We start from the raw sequence: 13,927 nt of genomic DNA, 5'->3' as shown, positions 1-13,927 counted from the left end.
CAGAATACCTGTTTAATTAAAATTTAATTTTGTGTTTTTGTAAAGCTTTTCAAACCATCTTGTGGTGGCTTCAGGGTGCTTTCAGCTTAGGGAACATGTGGAGTAGCAGTAATAACTAATTATAGTAGCAGGAATCCAGTGATGAGGAGCTGGATGATCGTCTGTATGGGGAGGGAAAAAGATGACTGCAATGATATATGGCCCACACATGATGATTAAACCTCAAAGGGAAAAAAAATTCTGGGGACCTCAGTAAAGAGGGCAAGGCTAGTTTTAGGGTCTGATTGGCAGGATTAGGTATCAACTTACTTTCTCTCTGATAATTATCCAGTTTCTCGAGGGAAGAGAGTCATGTTTAGAAATTCTCTAAAATTGAAATGGACATTTCCAGTTCCATTTGGGACATCAGAGCATTCCTCACCTAGTCAAGGAGGGATTGCCCATTGTTTTTCTTGTATCTGGATAATAAGTTTGTTAGTAACTCTTGGCTAATGACCTCAGATACTGATGGGGAGATAAGAGATAAACAGCTTTGTGGGATATTTGGCAGACAAGTTCTGTATTGACTTATGAATGTGACAGAGACTTTTGAAGGCAGTTCTTTCCCTTGCTTGAAGTAAGTGGATGGATTTCAGAGCTGGTGTGATGCAATCTTGTCTTTTCAATCCAAGCAGTAGGTGGGTGGTAATGTTTTGGAAGCTCTAGAGTTTTGATACAAATGAGCCAGGGAGATCAGTACTATTGCAGTAGGTTACTATTTGCATTACTGCAGCAAGCATTAAAGATATTTTCTGACAGCAGTGCTGCACCAACAGTGTAGTAGTAGTAGATGCAAGTTTTAAAAACGGTATTGATTCGTATGGTAAAAGTTAGGCCGTAGTCAAAGAGCCCACAGAAATTGTTTGCTTTTGTCCACCAGGAGACAGCCCAAAATCCCTGATCACTGTTGAGGGAAGGGGCAGAGTTGCAGGGCCCAGCAGCAGGATTTCAGTCTTTTATGTTAATCCAATATATTTGGGCTAAAATACGTGTTTCCTTTAGCTTTAATAAACAAGACAAGTCACCACAAGAACCTTTAATTATCAAAATATTTGATATATCTTGAATATTCAAAATAATAGTATTAAGACAATTGTTACTTGTATATTGTTTTACATGTTCATATGATCCACAGATAATCCCACATAGTAAATTGTGTTTATACAAGTCTTTGTGAATATATTACAACTCAAAAAGCACAAATCTAGCTAGAGAGCAGTGATGTTCTAAACAAGGCCCCAAGGTCTAATTCAATAATGTTTTCAAAGAGGCCTAAAAATATTGAGGGTGGTGAAGGTGTGAATGTAAACCACAAAATAAAAGTCTACTTTCTTTTTGTTGTCTGTTGTGTGAATATGCCCCTTTTTTCATGGTCACCCACATTTGTTTCTGAATTTTATTGCTGTTTTTTTTTTAGAATTTTCACACAGTGGCTCTGCTGTCCAGTGTATGTGCTCTGCTCCCTAAAACATGCAGAAATTGACTAATTCCTGATAGGCATATTTAACAGTCCTATAAAGCCATAGCATAGGTGTAAGAACTGCCACAATGGCATGGAAAGTTAAATACCACTTTCAGACTGCTTCACTTATTGTGCCATCCACTAGTGTGACTAGGAAAACGTGGCTTCAACTACCATGGTAGCCTAACTGCTGCAGTTTAAACCTGCACCTCAACCTGTTAAAATAACAACTTTTGAAAGGTAAAAACCCTCACTTTTAAATGTCACTAAGTCTCTCTTATGTTGTTAATGTGTCCCTACATTGAGGACGCTCAAAAAACAATATTCACTTTGGCAGGTCTGGTTGTCCTTTGGGAAAAAAACAGAGTGCAGATTAAAATACTGATACTGCTAACACAAGAAAGGGACCAGTTAGAAAAATAATTAAAACACTATTTTTAATTGTTATCAAAATTCCAATTGAATGTCAAATTCAGATTTATTATAAATATTAAGGGAAAGTAACTTTTAGAAAGTTACTCTGTACCTGCCTGAACTTCCAGGATGATAAATTGCATTAGCTCTTCAGCTACTCACAGGCAGTGCTCTGCCTTGAATGAGGTGCGAATGATGTGTGAAAGTCCTCCCAGGACCATACAATAGTCTTAGATGAATGGTAAGAGATGACTCCTCTGACCTCAACAGAATAGTCAGGGTGGTGGCTGCGCCCCTCCTGCTGGCACCTCAGTGTCACGTTCTGCCTCACATATCTGTCTGAAGCACATGTAAAGGTTTTGTGCTAATAAAAGGGAACAAACAAGATGCTAAGACAATTTCTGTGCATTGCCTGCCTTTTTACTGAACGACCCTGCTTTGTCCTCTATCTCTGAGTCTGTTGTAGATGGAGTGCCTGCTTCAAACTGGATTTTCGTGTGAGCCGTAGGATGATGCTAAGATTCCCATCGTATACTTCACAAAAACAACCCTTTCCCTCAGAGCTCATGTTTAACATGGCCAAAGCCTTTCACCATATTGAAAATGTCCTAACACAGGAACTACTGCAAAAGAAGGTAGATCAAGGCTTGGGAACCTTTACTCCATTAGTCAGAGCGTAACAAGGAGTGTCTTAGGATGTCCCCACTCACAGGCTAGTGAACCCTAAAAGCCTGGATCCTCACCAAGCCTTCCTCAGAACACTGCTGGATTTATGAAATGATACCAGGTGAACTTAACCTGCTGCTCTTGGAAACTGTGATTTTTTAGAAGGATCTGAGGAGGTTGAACCCCTTTCTACTTGAATTCCAAGGGCAAAGAAATCTCCTGTAAACATAAAAAGGCTGAAGACGATATTTCAGTGAAGAATTTGCTGTTGCCTTATGCCTGACACCCTGAGAGTCTAGAAGTGCTCCCATTGAGGTCCTGGGGGCCTTGTTAGTGAGCTCATGTGGGTATTTGGGCACTAAACACTAAAAAGAGATTGGAATCTGTTTCCAAATGTTTACTCCAGAGCTCTAAGGGGAGTGGCTGCAAAAAGTATTCAACTGGCAGTTCCATGGCAATGATTTGAATTTCAGGTTTGTCTTTATGGAGAATCATTTTCCCTCAGAAAATGACACTGTCCCTTTTCAGATTGAGACTTAGAACCTTTTTCGAACATCTCTATATCCAGGCCCTAGACTCTACTTGGTGTGCCTGAGCCATGCTCCATTGCGGTCAGCCTTAAATTGTGCCATAGTCCTGCTCTACCACGACCATTGGCTATCAATGGTGCTTTTTGCTTTTTCATGCTATTTTCACTTAAATGTTAAAAAATTATATCTTTAGTTTTACTCATTAGATTTGTGTCCTTTTCGTTTCTGTTTCCTTAATGCATTTTTGTTTGTATGTTTATAAATTGGAGTGGATTTTATATTCTGCTTTAAACTGTTTTGGCACTTCTAAATGATAGCATACTTTTGTTAAGCTATACCTGTCTTCTCTGTGACATAGCTACCAGGGGTTGTAGTCAAGTTTAAATTACTGAAACCTTTGACTGGAGCTAGCAAGACAGTAATATTATTACTTTTGATGGACACCTATCCACAGCAAACAATAAACCACTTTCTTACATCCCTGGATAACTTCAGAAGGCTTTGTACATGTGTCCATCATAAAAGATGATTCATTCAAACTCACTCACTGCTTCCTCATTTGGAGATTACAGCTAAGGAGTCAATGTAACAACATTTGCTGAATCCTACATTCCGCAAAGTGTTTTCAGTAAAAAGTTCAAGATATCCTTCATTTGTACACTAAGATACCATCAGTTTGTCTCTAAATCGATTTTCATTGTGGCCTTAAATGTACCATAAATTGAATAACTTATCTAAAAATCTTCATCTACTCCCTAGCCAGTGGTCAATATTTTTTTTAGCAAAACATTTTTAATATTACATTTTTATCAAAGGATTCTAACAGAGGAGCATTTTGTGTATTGTGTTTATTTATTTTATTTATGTCTTCTTTAATTACACACTCCCATAGTAAGCACCTGTTAGACTTGACCCTCTCCGCAGGGTCAAACCAAATATTTTGCCGTCACACCCTTCGTTTGCTGAACCCGTTTTTTGTTGGCTTTTAGGACTCTGCGCACTTCACCACTGCTAACAAGTGCTAACGTGCTTGTTCTCTCACCACAAAATATGATAAAATTGTCCTACACCTGATTGGCACAATTAATTTACATATAAGTTAATGTTTATGGGTATGTAAAGCTCGCTAATGCCATATGATGTCTTGGGGCTAGTGTCATTAGAACCAGAAAATGAGTCATAGTGAATGACGAAACTGGACCTGGAGTATACTACCAAGAAGAAACATGGAAAGCAGAAATAAGATTAATCTACAGAGTTAAGAAGCCATGTTTTTAATTCCTTTCTCAATTTCAGGAGATTGGGTTAGAATCATAGATGATTTAGTAAAGAATTCCACCATTTAGAGATGGAATAGGAAAAACTTCTTCCTCTCCAATTAGATATTTTTATTCTGGGAACAAGTACTTTTTAGCGGTGGTAGGCCATAAGGTACGCGCTGGAGACTGCCACTTAAAGATGTCCTGCAAAAACAAACAGACCTTCCTGATGTAGTCCCTTATGGACCAAACAAAGGGCCTTGAACTATAGTCGTGCTAAGAAGACGTGTTTGAGATCTTATACATAAAACACTACAATAATCTATTTTAGAAATGACTAGAGCTAAATAAGTCCCTAGTATATGGTGCTGCCTGTACCTAGGGCCTGTAAATTAAATGTTACTAGTGAGCCTGCAGCATTCATTGTGCAACCCACTGAAGTAGAACTTTAAAAACTTGTCTCAGGTCTGCAACTGCAGCCTGTAGTGCACTTTAAAACTGCCATGTTGAGCTGATAAATACCATTCCACCTTAACCTTACTTTTTAATGCATATAAGTCACCACTAAGGTAGGGCCTAAAGGCTCATAAGGCAGGGTGCATTTTACTTAACAAGTAGGACATATGCGTATACATTTTACATGTACTGGTAGTGAGTAATTTTTCACCACTCTAAGGCCTCTCTCTTCCATTAAGTAACACTATTTACCTTATTACATTTAACAAGTGATAACTTTGGATTGGGGGCAAGCAGAGATATGGTGTTTACATTCACATGAATTGTAATTTAAAGCCTTCTTCAATGGTAAAGTCAGGTTTTTAGTTACAAATCTGAAAACACCACTATTAAAAAGTTGGCATTTTCTTATCCTAACCATGTGTGCCTTCTGTCAGTAGCCTGGGTCACATGACTGTGAATGGCTCTGCTGTTGGGGTTTGTGCATCCTACCAGACAGTGACACAAAAGGAACTAAATGTGGACACGATGGACCTTAATGGCAGGATGGATGGGGGATTTTTCCTGCCCCAGTTACTCTTCAAAGGGCTTGCCTTCAGCACACACAAAAGACTGTGACACCAGCCTATTGTCACCCCAGACGTCTTGGAATCTTTATAGGGGAAGGGAAAAACTTTCCAGAAACTGATGTGGGGTAGGGCAGGGTGTCCCACACACACAAAGGCTGGCACTAGGAATACATATTGGATCTCCAGAACCACTGAGGACTGACCTATTGCTTGAGGACTACCTTGACCCACCAGAGGCCTGGTCTGCTGCTTGAGTAATGACCTACACTCTGAGAAGGAAGACTGGACATGCTCCCTTCATCCTAGGCTAACCTGCGTGACTAAAAGGGTCAGATGGTTCATCTCCTGTCTGAATTACAGCGAAACAGCAAACCCAAGAGGTCTCTCTGTAACTGTCCAAGTTGACTTGCTGCACTGGACCTGCCTGAACCAACAACAGGACCTGCCTAAGACTTACTGGCCTCTGCTAGAGTGAGTTCCTGATTACCAAGAGGTATCTCCCATTGTCCTGGTCCCTTGGCTGGCATCAGTTGAGCTATCCCTGTGAAGAAAGGTGAATACCTGAAGTTTTGGGCTCTTCACAACCGCAAACAGGTCCTTTCTGCTGCCTGTGCCAACCGCCAACGCTAAGCTCCAGTGAACCCGACTCTTAGTGCTACAGTGACTGCCAGCGATGGCCATCAACGCAAGGTCTCCACTTCTTCCTACAGCAATGACAGCCCCCACCGACCATCAATATAGGCTCCAGTCACAACCCTCCATGATGCCTAACTGGCTCCGGATCCTCGTGCTACAATTACAACAGACTACGCCGCCCAACCTGCGTTTTGTGCTACAGCAATAACCATGTGTGACGCTCTCCATGCTCCTCGTGGACTCCTCCACTCCAAATGGAACTCTTCATGCCAGACTTTGGGAACGTAACTTTTTCAGCGGACCTAACCTGGTCCCTGCATCTGGCCCATGCTCCATCAGAGTTAGCCTGTACTAGTGACTTTCCCCGAGTCTAGCACGACCAGAGGACTGTGAGTGGCACTTTGTGCTTTTAAGAGCTATATCTACCTAAAACTTGCAAATTCAATATCATTGGTTCTACTGTTTAGATTTAATTAGTTAGTCTATTTACTAAATTGGTTTGGGATCTCTCTTGTGTTGTGTGTTCACATTATTACTTTTTGAGTGTTTTATAGTTACTTGAAACATTCCTGAAATACTTGTTAATTTTGCAGTACAGTCTTTGTTTCCATGCTTATTTACAGCTATGACATCACACATAATTATAGATGGGTGTATATAAATAACTGGAATATTTTTCAATGAGGTGTTGTTAGCGACATCAAATGGCCAACAAGAGCAAAGCTCAAGTTGTCTATAATGTCAGTCTGAACCCTCAGGTGAAAAACATCCATCATTCACTTTTTATCCATCTATAATTTTATATTAAGTACGGTCCCCCAAAATCTGTGCTTGCTTTCAGTTGCAACCAGGTGCAGGGGATTCATGGGGGTATTCATGACATGGCCTCTCCTCCCTATCTGAAAAGTACAATATAACAGGCCTCTGACACCCTCTTTGCCTTCCCTTCCCTTCCATCCTCTCCTCTCCCCTCCAGAATCTTGTTTGCCAGTGTTGCTCTAACAGGCTCTCAGAGTGTGCAGTGGTAGCTCCCTGTGATGCAGCAGCAGTGGGTAATAAGATTAGTTACCCACAGTCCCTATGTCACAGCAGTGAATTACTGAGTTTAGAATCCAATTATTCACGTTAATGGCTATCTACGAGGGTCATAAATAACACAATTAAATGGTCAGAAATATCAACAGGTATGCATCTCTTATAGTCTATGTATGTGGCTATATGTGTAGCATAATGGAGTGGTCTATAGGGCCAGAGGTCAACTATAGGATCCAAAATCATTTATAGAATTGGGGCTCGTCAGTAAAGAGTGGGGGCTTTTGAATTTGACAAGATATCATTTTTTTCTGAAGTGGTGGGTTTTGCTTGCTTATAACCCTGCTTTAAACAGTATGATTACCAGCAATGAAATATGACGCCAAACCAAAATGTTCTGACACACATATATCTTTTATTAACTAGTGCGTCTTTTCCACCCTTTGAGACAACACTGTGTGTGAATGTATCTGCTGGGGAAGTTGTGTCCTTTTTCCATTTAGGATCTGCAGATGATTTCAATTCATTGCATGTAAATGTAATTTATGTGGCTGTCCTGAAATTTGGCATGGAATCGCACCTTCCAGAGCTATGCTATACACAACTGCACTAGGTCAGAAGGAAGAATCTTCTTTGAAACGTAGTTACCAAGTGTCTAATATTTTATTTATTAGTTGTATCTCATTTTTACAGTGTCCAAGTAAAACATTCGGAGTGTTTGACTCTACGAAGGACCTTCCTGATGAGGTTATAATGTTTGCCAGGAGTCACCCCGCAATGTACAATGCTGTTTACCCCATCAACAACCGCCCAATCATCATCAAAACGGATGTGGACTATCAGTTCACCCAGCTGGTTGTGGATCGAGTGGACGCTGAAGATGGACAGTATGACGTCATGTTTATTGGCACAGGTGAGATTGCAATGCACTAAATACTCATACCACAGCTTACCGTAATTACCAGGTGTCCAGTATGCACTCAGTTTCTGTTTACCCACCTCAGAATGAGGGATAGCCTGCTACAGCATGGGCTATTGACCTTTTCGATGTGCGCAGGCGCAGAATGTGCGCTATTTGCCTGCATGATTTGCGCCAGGTTTTACATGGCAAGAAATATAGGAGCAAATGTCCCTGGGAGCACAGTGTGTGCCTGGGTTCTAATCTGAGAATCAATGGGATTGTGCGCCCCAGTCGGGTGGGGGCCAAGGCGTGAGTGTAAATACGCACTGGGATTTAGAACCTCATCTCGTCACGTGCACACCATGCAGCTAGGGAGGATTTATTCTGCTTTCAATCGTACCGACAAGCTCGGACGGCGGAAGACTGTGTATGTCTCTTGCTCTCCGAGGGTGATACTATTTCTGAATGGCACCAACTACAAATCTGCCATGTGCTGCTTAGGGTCAGTTTTCAGATTCCACAGCGATAAATCCCTGGGCTCCGCTCATGCTGATGTCTGACATAAATCACCAGGAAAATGATCACTGTGTTGAAGCCTCGTACACTAATATTTTACATGTGTGGCAAAGTCCTGCATTAGTTCAAACCGAGGGCATGAGAAAATTAAGAATACGAATTACTCCATATGGTGTTAGAATTGACACATTTATGTAATATCACTCGAATTGAAATTTTCAGATTGTATACGGTAGGATTCTTTGAATAGTTTTTTTTTCTGGCTTCCACGTGTGAAAAGTAAATATACATGTTTTAATTGTTACTCGAACTGAATGTGTGGCATAATGGAACCGCACAACAGTAATTTATAATCACAATAATCGTACCTGAGGACCTTGTTTACAGAATTAAAGCAGCGTGGTGCTGCAAGCCATTTGGCTGCGCCGCGCTGCGTTCATTCCGAAGCAAAGGGATGCGTCATAATTACAACAACATGACGGATCTCTTTGCTCTCCCCGTCACACAATTAGCTGCCATGCACCAATGGAAGGGTACCTGCTTCACGGGACACGTTCCTGCACTAAAACAATCACAAGAGGTGATTTCCTCTTCCAATGAGCCTCAGGAGGGGGGCCCGTGCGCCCCCCTCCTTTTAAAAAAAAATTACACTCGGGACCTGGCACACACGGGGACTGTATTTGAAACACGTGCAGGAGCCCGTGCTTGTTTATTCCCAAAAATGTTGCTGCAGACTTGTGGATCCGTTGTGATTTTGTGGCAAAATCTTTTTTTAAAGTGCTTTTTGGCCCTGTCTGTGTCCTACTTGGACCCCATGACTAGATCTAAGGGGTCAGGGTATTCCTACCATGCCCTCTTTTCATTTTTTAACCTCTTCAGTGCCCATGACGAGATAGTCTCCTCATGGAGCACGGTTGCGCTGTGCCCATGACGAGACTATCTCGTCATGAACCCCACCCACTAGTGCAACGCCCGGCACAGGAGGGGGAAAGGGCGTGGCACTGAAGGGGTTAAAATGATTTTTGTGGGAGTCCCAAGATGGCTACCAACACTTCCTGGTTGAAGTGTTGGAAGCCAATCAGATCTCAGCATGAGATTCGGAGGGTTAGTGGAACCTTTGCAGTCCTAGATATCCACCTTTTTTTTCTTTAATATCTCCCAAAGTACTGAACAGATTTTCACCAATTTAAAAAAAGGCCGCTTTCTGGATCAACCACTACCTTTCTGCCAAATTTGGTGTAATTCCGTTTAATGGTTCGGTCTGTAGGTGTGTCTAATATTCCTATGAGAATTAACATGGGGAACACACTTTTCTGACCCCCCGATTTTTTTGGGCCCCCACCAGACAGATCGCCACTAACCTTTCCATGCACAACAAGAAGCACTGGGGCACTTTTTTGGGAACATTTTGTGAAGAATTGTCAACTGACACCATAGGTATAACACTTTTCCTGTGGAAACATGGCCTAACTATAACTACTTACTGGCAACCGCCGGTAGGTCATATATATATATATATATATATATTCATATATACGGGTTTCATTACTTGATATATATACACACATATTTGTTGTAAAACCATGCGTGGTAATGGCAATGTGTGGTAAAGGCATTGTGTGGCAAATGTATTGCTTGGAAAACAATGCTTGTAAATAAAGGCTGTTTCCCACTGGTGATTAGTTTCATGTTATGCTTATTGACAGTAGTCAGCATCTGTGTATTGCTGCAAATATCAAGTGTAATTTTTGCAATTTGAATATTTAATTCCATTTATATGGCGATGGAAAGGTTGAGCTGCGTTTACTGGGATGCAAACCTGAGACATGGATGCTGAAAACTGATTTTCCATCAAGTGAAACTTTTCCTAAATCTCATGTAAACCATAAATGCACAGCAACACATGTCGCACAAAAGAAATGCGTACAGTTCTTATAATATGAGATAAGATACCAACATTAAATGTTTTATGCATTTCATTGTAGTAAGTGTCACTTATTGTGTTACGTAAATAGGTCTTTTCAAAATGTTATGCAGAGACAGTCCCTGTAATTTTCCTTGATGATATTTTATTTATGTTGCAGTTTTTCATAGAGCTGTCTGAGGGCGTCTGGCGCATGGGCGTGCAGGTAGAAACCTGATAGGCTTGTTATACTGGAAAGGTTTCCTGAGGAAAACATAGTCTGAAAGATCCATTCTAAGCATATCTTGAATGCATCACCTGAGGTGGCGCTGGGCGCCGTTGAAGTACATCTGTCAGTAAAGTGAATTAATACCAGTCGTCTTATCTCTCAGCTTTGGTTTGAACCAGAGCCTATTGATCTTGCAAGAGTGCGTTAATTCGATTTGTGTGAAATTGTTTGAAATAGGAGTCTGCCCCACTTGAACGGAAACTTTGAAAAAGTTGAACCTGGTATTGGAGACCAAACAGAAGCTGAAATAGTTTTCACGCGTTCCACCTCTGACCTTCAGTAACTCTGTGGCTGCCTGGAGTGGAGGGTCGCATTAAAGGTGCATGATTTGTAGGATGTTAGTTCCGTCTCCCCACTGAAGCGGTTTGCAGTTACAGGGGCAGATTTACAAGCCCCTTGCGTCACTTTTGCACCGTCGTTGCGTCACTTTTGTGACGCAGCGGCAGCGTAAAAGTTGCGGCCCATTTGCAACGTGACGCATCTAGGGAGATGTGTCACGTTGTGAAGCCCTGCGCCACATTAAACCTGCGTCAGGTTTAATGTATGCAGGGTGGGCGTTCCGTCGCAGCAAACCCCGTAAAAGTGACGCAGTGAAATCTACAAGATTTCACTGAGTCACTTTTACATCCATGCTGCGTCAAAACCCTGCGCCTACTTGAAGCAGGCGTAAGGAGTGATGCAGCATGTTAGGCATACGGCGCCCCCGAGCATTGCTGGAGTTGCGTCGTGCTTGCGACTTCAGCAATGCGTGACTTTTCCGTCAACAGGTGCGTCAGAATTTCTGACGCATCTGTCAATACGTGCGCCATGGTGCGCCGTATTGTAAATACGGCGCATCTATGGCGGCACAAGGATTTGGCATGTTGGCGCATGGAAAGTCACGCATCTCTACAGATGAGTCACTTTCTTGTAAATCTGCCCCACAGAGTCTGCGTCTGCCTTGTCTGGCTTTATCTGCGTCTTAAGGGAGTCAGACAGCTTGCAATAAGGCCCTCTCAGAGGGGAAACGCAAAATGTGGTGCACGAGTTAACACTAACGCAGCAATGGAAGAACGATATTTTAGTCAAAACTGACTAAAGTTGCCCTAATGTGGCAACTCTGCAACGTAAAAAAAAAGCTAATTTAAAAACATCAATGTTCTGAGCCATTTCCAGGCCAGGTGTCATGCAGCTTGTTTATTCGCTGAATGGGTTCTGACGTGGACAATTTTCTAAGAACACCTTTCCTCGTGAGCACACGGGAGCTAGTGCTATGAAACGATGCTGTTTACCATGATCAAAACATAAATAAAGATACAAATATATTCTAAAGCACATGTAGAGTCATTCTTCTCTCCGAGCGCCGATAGCTTTGGGGCAAAGGAGGGAGATGTAAGCTCAGATTCTTTCACCTGACACCTGATCTGCCTCCTCCTGCCACACTCTTAACCCTTTCACTGCTGAGATGTTTTCCACTTTACAGTCTAGTTAATCGAGGAATGTCTCTGCAGTGCAGACGTCCCCTGCAGCCTGAGGGTCAACACACTAATAACCTCCATAAACATTCCTAAGGCTGCTGGGAGCTCTTAGTGTGCCAGCATCATTCATCTTTAGACATTGTCAGGAATGGATGGCTCAATGGTTTGGAAATGCCTTCCTCCCCTAGGTCACCGGTTAAAATACAGGCTGGAAGCGGCGGTGGCTGCTAGCAGAGAAAAGTGGCGGGGCAGCGCTCGGGAAAGAAAAAGAAAATGAAACGTACCTGCCACCTTAGTGCCCATCTCCTAATACACAGGCTCCGACTCCCTTGCACCAATCAAGATGCTGCTCTCATGCTGTATTACCTAGCATGAGAAAAGCACCGGGATTGGGCGGAGTGGGCTGGATTTATGCTACAGCAAGGACCGGGAGCCTGTGCCTGCTGCCCACCATGCAACAGCATGGCGATAGATTGGTGCACATGTCAGGTTGGCTGTGCTAAGACATCCGGTCAAACCATCATGCGCACTTGCAGTGCCCTATGCCCACCACTCCTCCTGCTGCTGTTAAAGCATGTCCCCACCCCCAGGACTCGGTTCTGGCTCGGTATCGTAAAATAAAATTATAATAAGTTGTTTAGCATTTTATTTGATGTTTCCATGCAGTTGGACAATTCTCCTCCGCATAAAGGGGTGAGCCGCCGCTGGCTCTACGTGATTGAAAATCTCTAGCTTTTGATACAAATTGCATGCTACGTGGGAAAGGAGTTTGTGATCCATGCCCAGGTGTCAGTGCGATATTGGCCACACTATGTAATCATCGTCTTTATTTAATTTTGTAACATATTCAGTGATAGTTTTAAAACGCAATCGCAGCTCTTGTGGTGGGAAAGTAGTCATGACATCAATGTATATAGATGTAGGAATTAGCTCAGATAGACATTTAAGTAACCAATAGTGTGTCGTTTGTGTTGCAGACCATCACAACTATTTACATGATGTACTGAACTGTAAAAGGGTACATTTGCTTGCTGAGGCAGTGGGATGGACAGGAGTTGTACTGAGAAGTGAAGGGTCTTGAATTATTTCTTAAATGTCAAATAAAGGATTATTTTCTCCTTATCTTTCTTGTTTGTTTCCCTGGGTAATTCCAGGATCATATGATTGTGGCCGAGAGTGCTGCACATTCTATCGATGACAGAGAGTGTGTCTGGTTTGTACGCATGTATTTGTAGGTGAACCATGAATACTGCAATTTGATGCATGCTGGGAGGGTAAACCAGCGTGGGCTTCTGAGAGTGGCGGTGATAGGGTGGTATTTGTGTCCACCCATAATCAACTGAGCTGCTGCAGGGAGGGTGGCTTTCAGTTGGATGAATCTAGTGCCCTATGGCAGGGCATTGCCACAATCAATAGCTGTCATTTTAAACTGAGGGATCAACATCTAAAATAGAGTGTTCAAAGGAAAGATGCAATTAAAATACTGATTGTCCATCTTTGAAAAAGCTCTCAGATGCCAAAATTAAAACACAAATGCTTGTCAACAAACACAAGCGTGTACTGTGTGTCCTACCTAAAGGTGCATACAAGTGCACTAAATATTTCTAAATCTTTGAAATATTAAAAATATTTTATCCACAGTTACCTTTGGCAGAGGAGTGCTATGAATCATTGACTATAAATGTTGACAAACCAATATAGGCGGAAAGATATAGTGAGATAAAAGTCTGAAACACTTTCATTAGGGCTACGAACAACATAGGCAGCAGATCAGACAAATGAGTAAATGGTACTTTGT

At 42.0% G+C, this 13,927-nt stretch overlaps 1 protein-coding gene across 2 annotated transcripts in view; it reads left to right on the top strand.

The window, feature by feature from the left end:
• Window positions 1–13,927, top strand: part of SEMA3A (semaphorin 3A) — a 607,762-nt gene that overhangs the window by 473,859 nt on the left and 119,976 nt on the right. For both annotated transcript variants that reach the window (XM_085652903.1, XM_085652904.1), the window contains one exon: window positions 7,757–7,976. In XM_085652903.1, coding sequence (XP_085509029.1) covers window positions 7,757–7,976 — 220 coding nt within the window. The remainder of the gene's footprint in view (window positions 1–7,756; window positions 7,977–13,927) is intronic.

Source organism: Triturus cristatus, chromosome 4_1 (genome assembly GCF_964204655.1).
Source record: "Triturus cristatus chromosome 4_1, aTriCri1.1, whole genome shotgun sequence".
In the NCBI taxonomy this organism is placed as follows: Eukaryota; Metazoa; Chordata; class Amphibia; order Caudata; family Salamandridae; genus Triturus; species Triturus cristatus.
The sequence above is the reverse complement of the archived record's forward strand: the minus strand, read 5'-3'. Positions and strand labels throughout refer to the sequence as shown.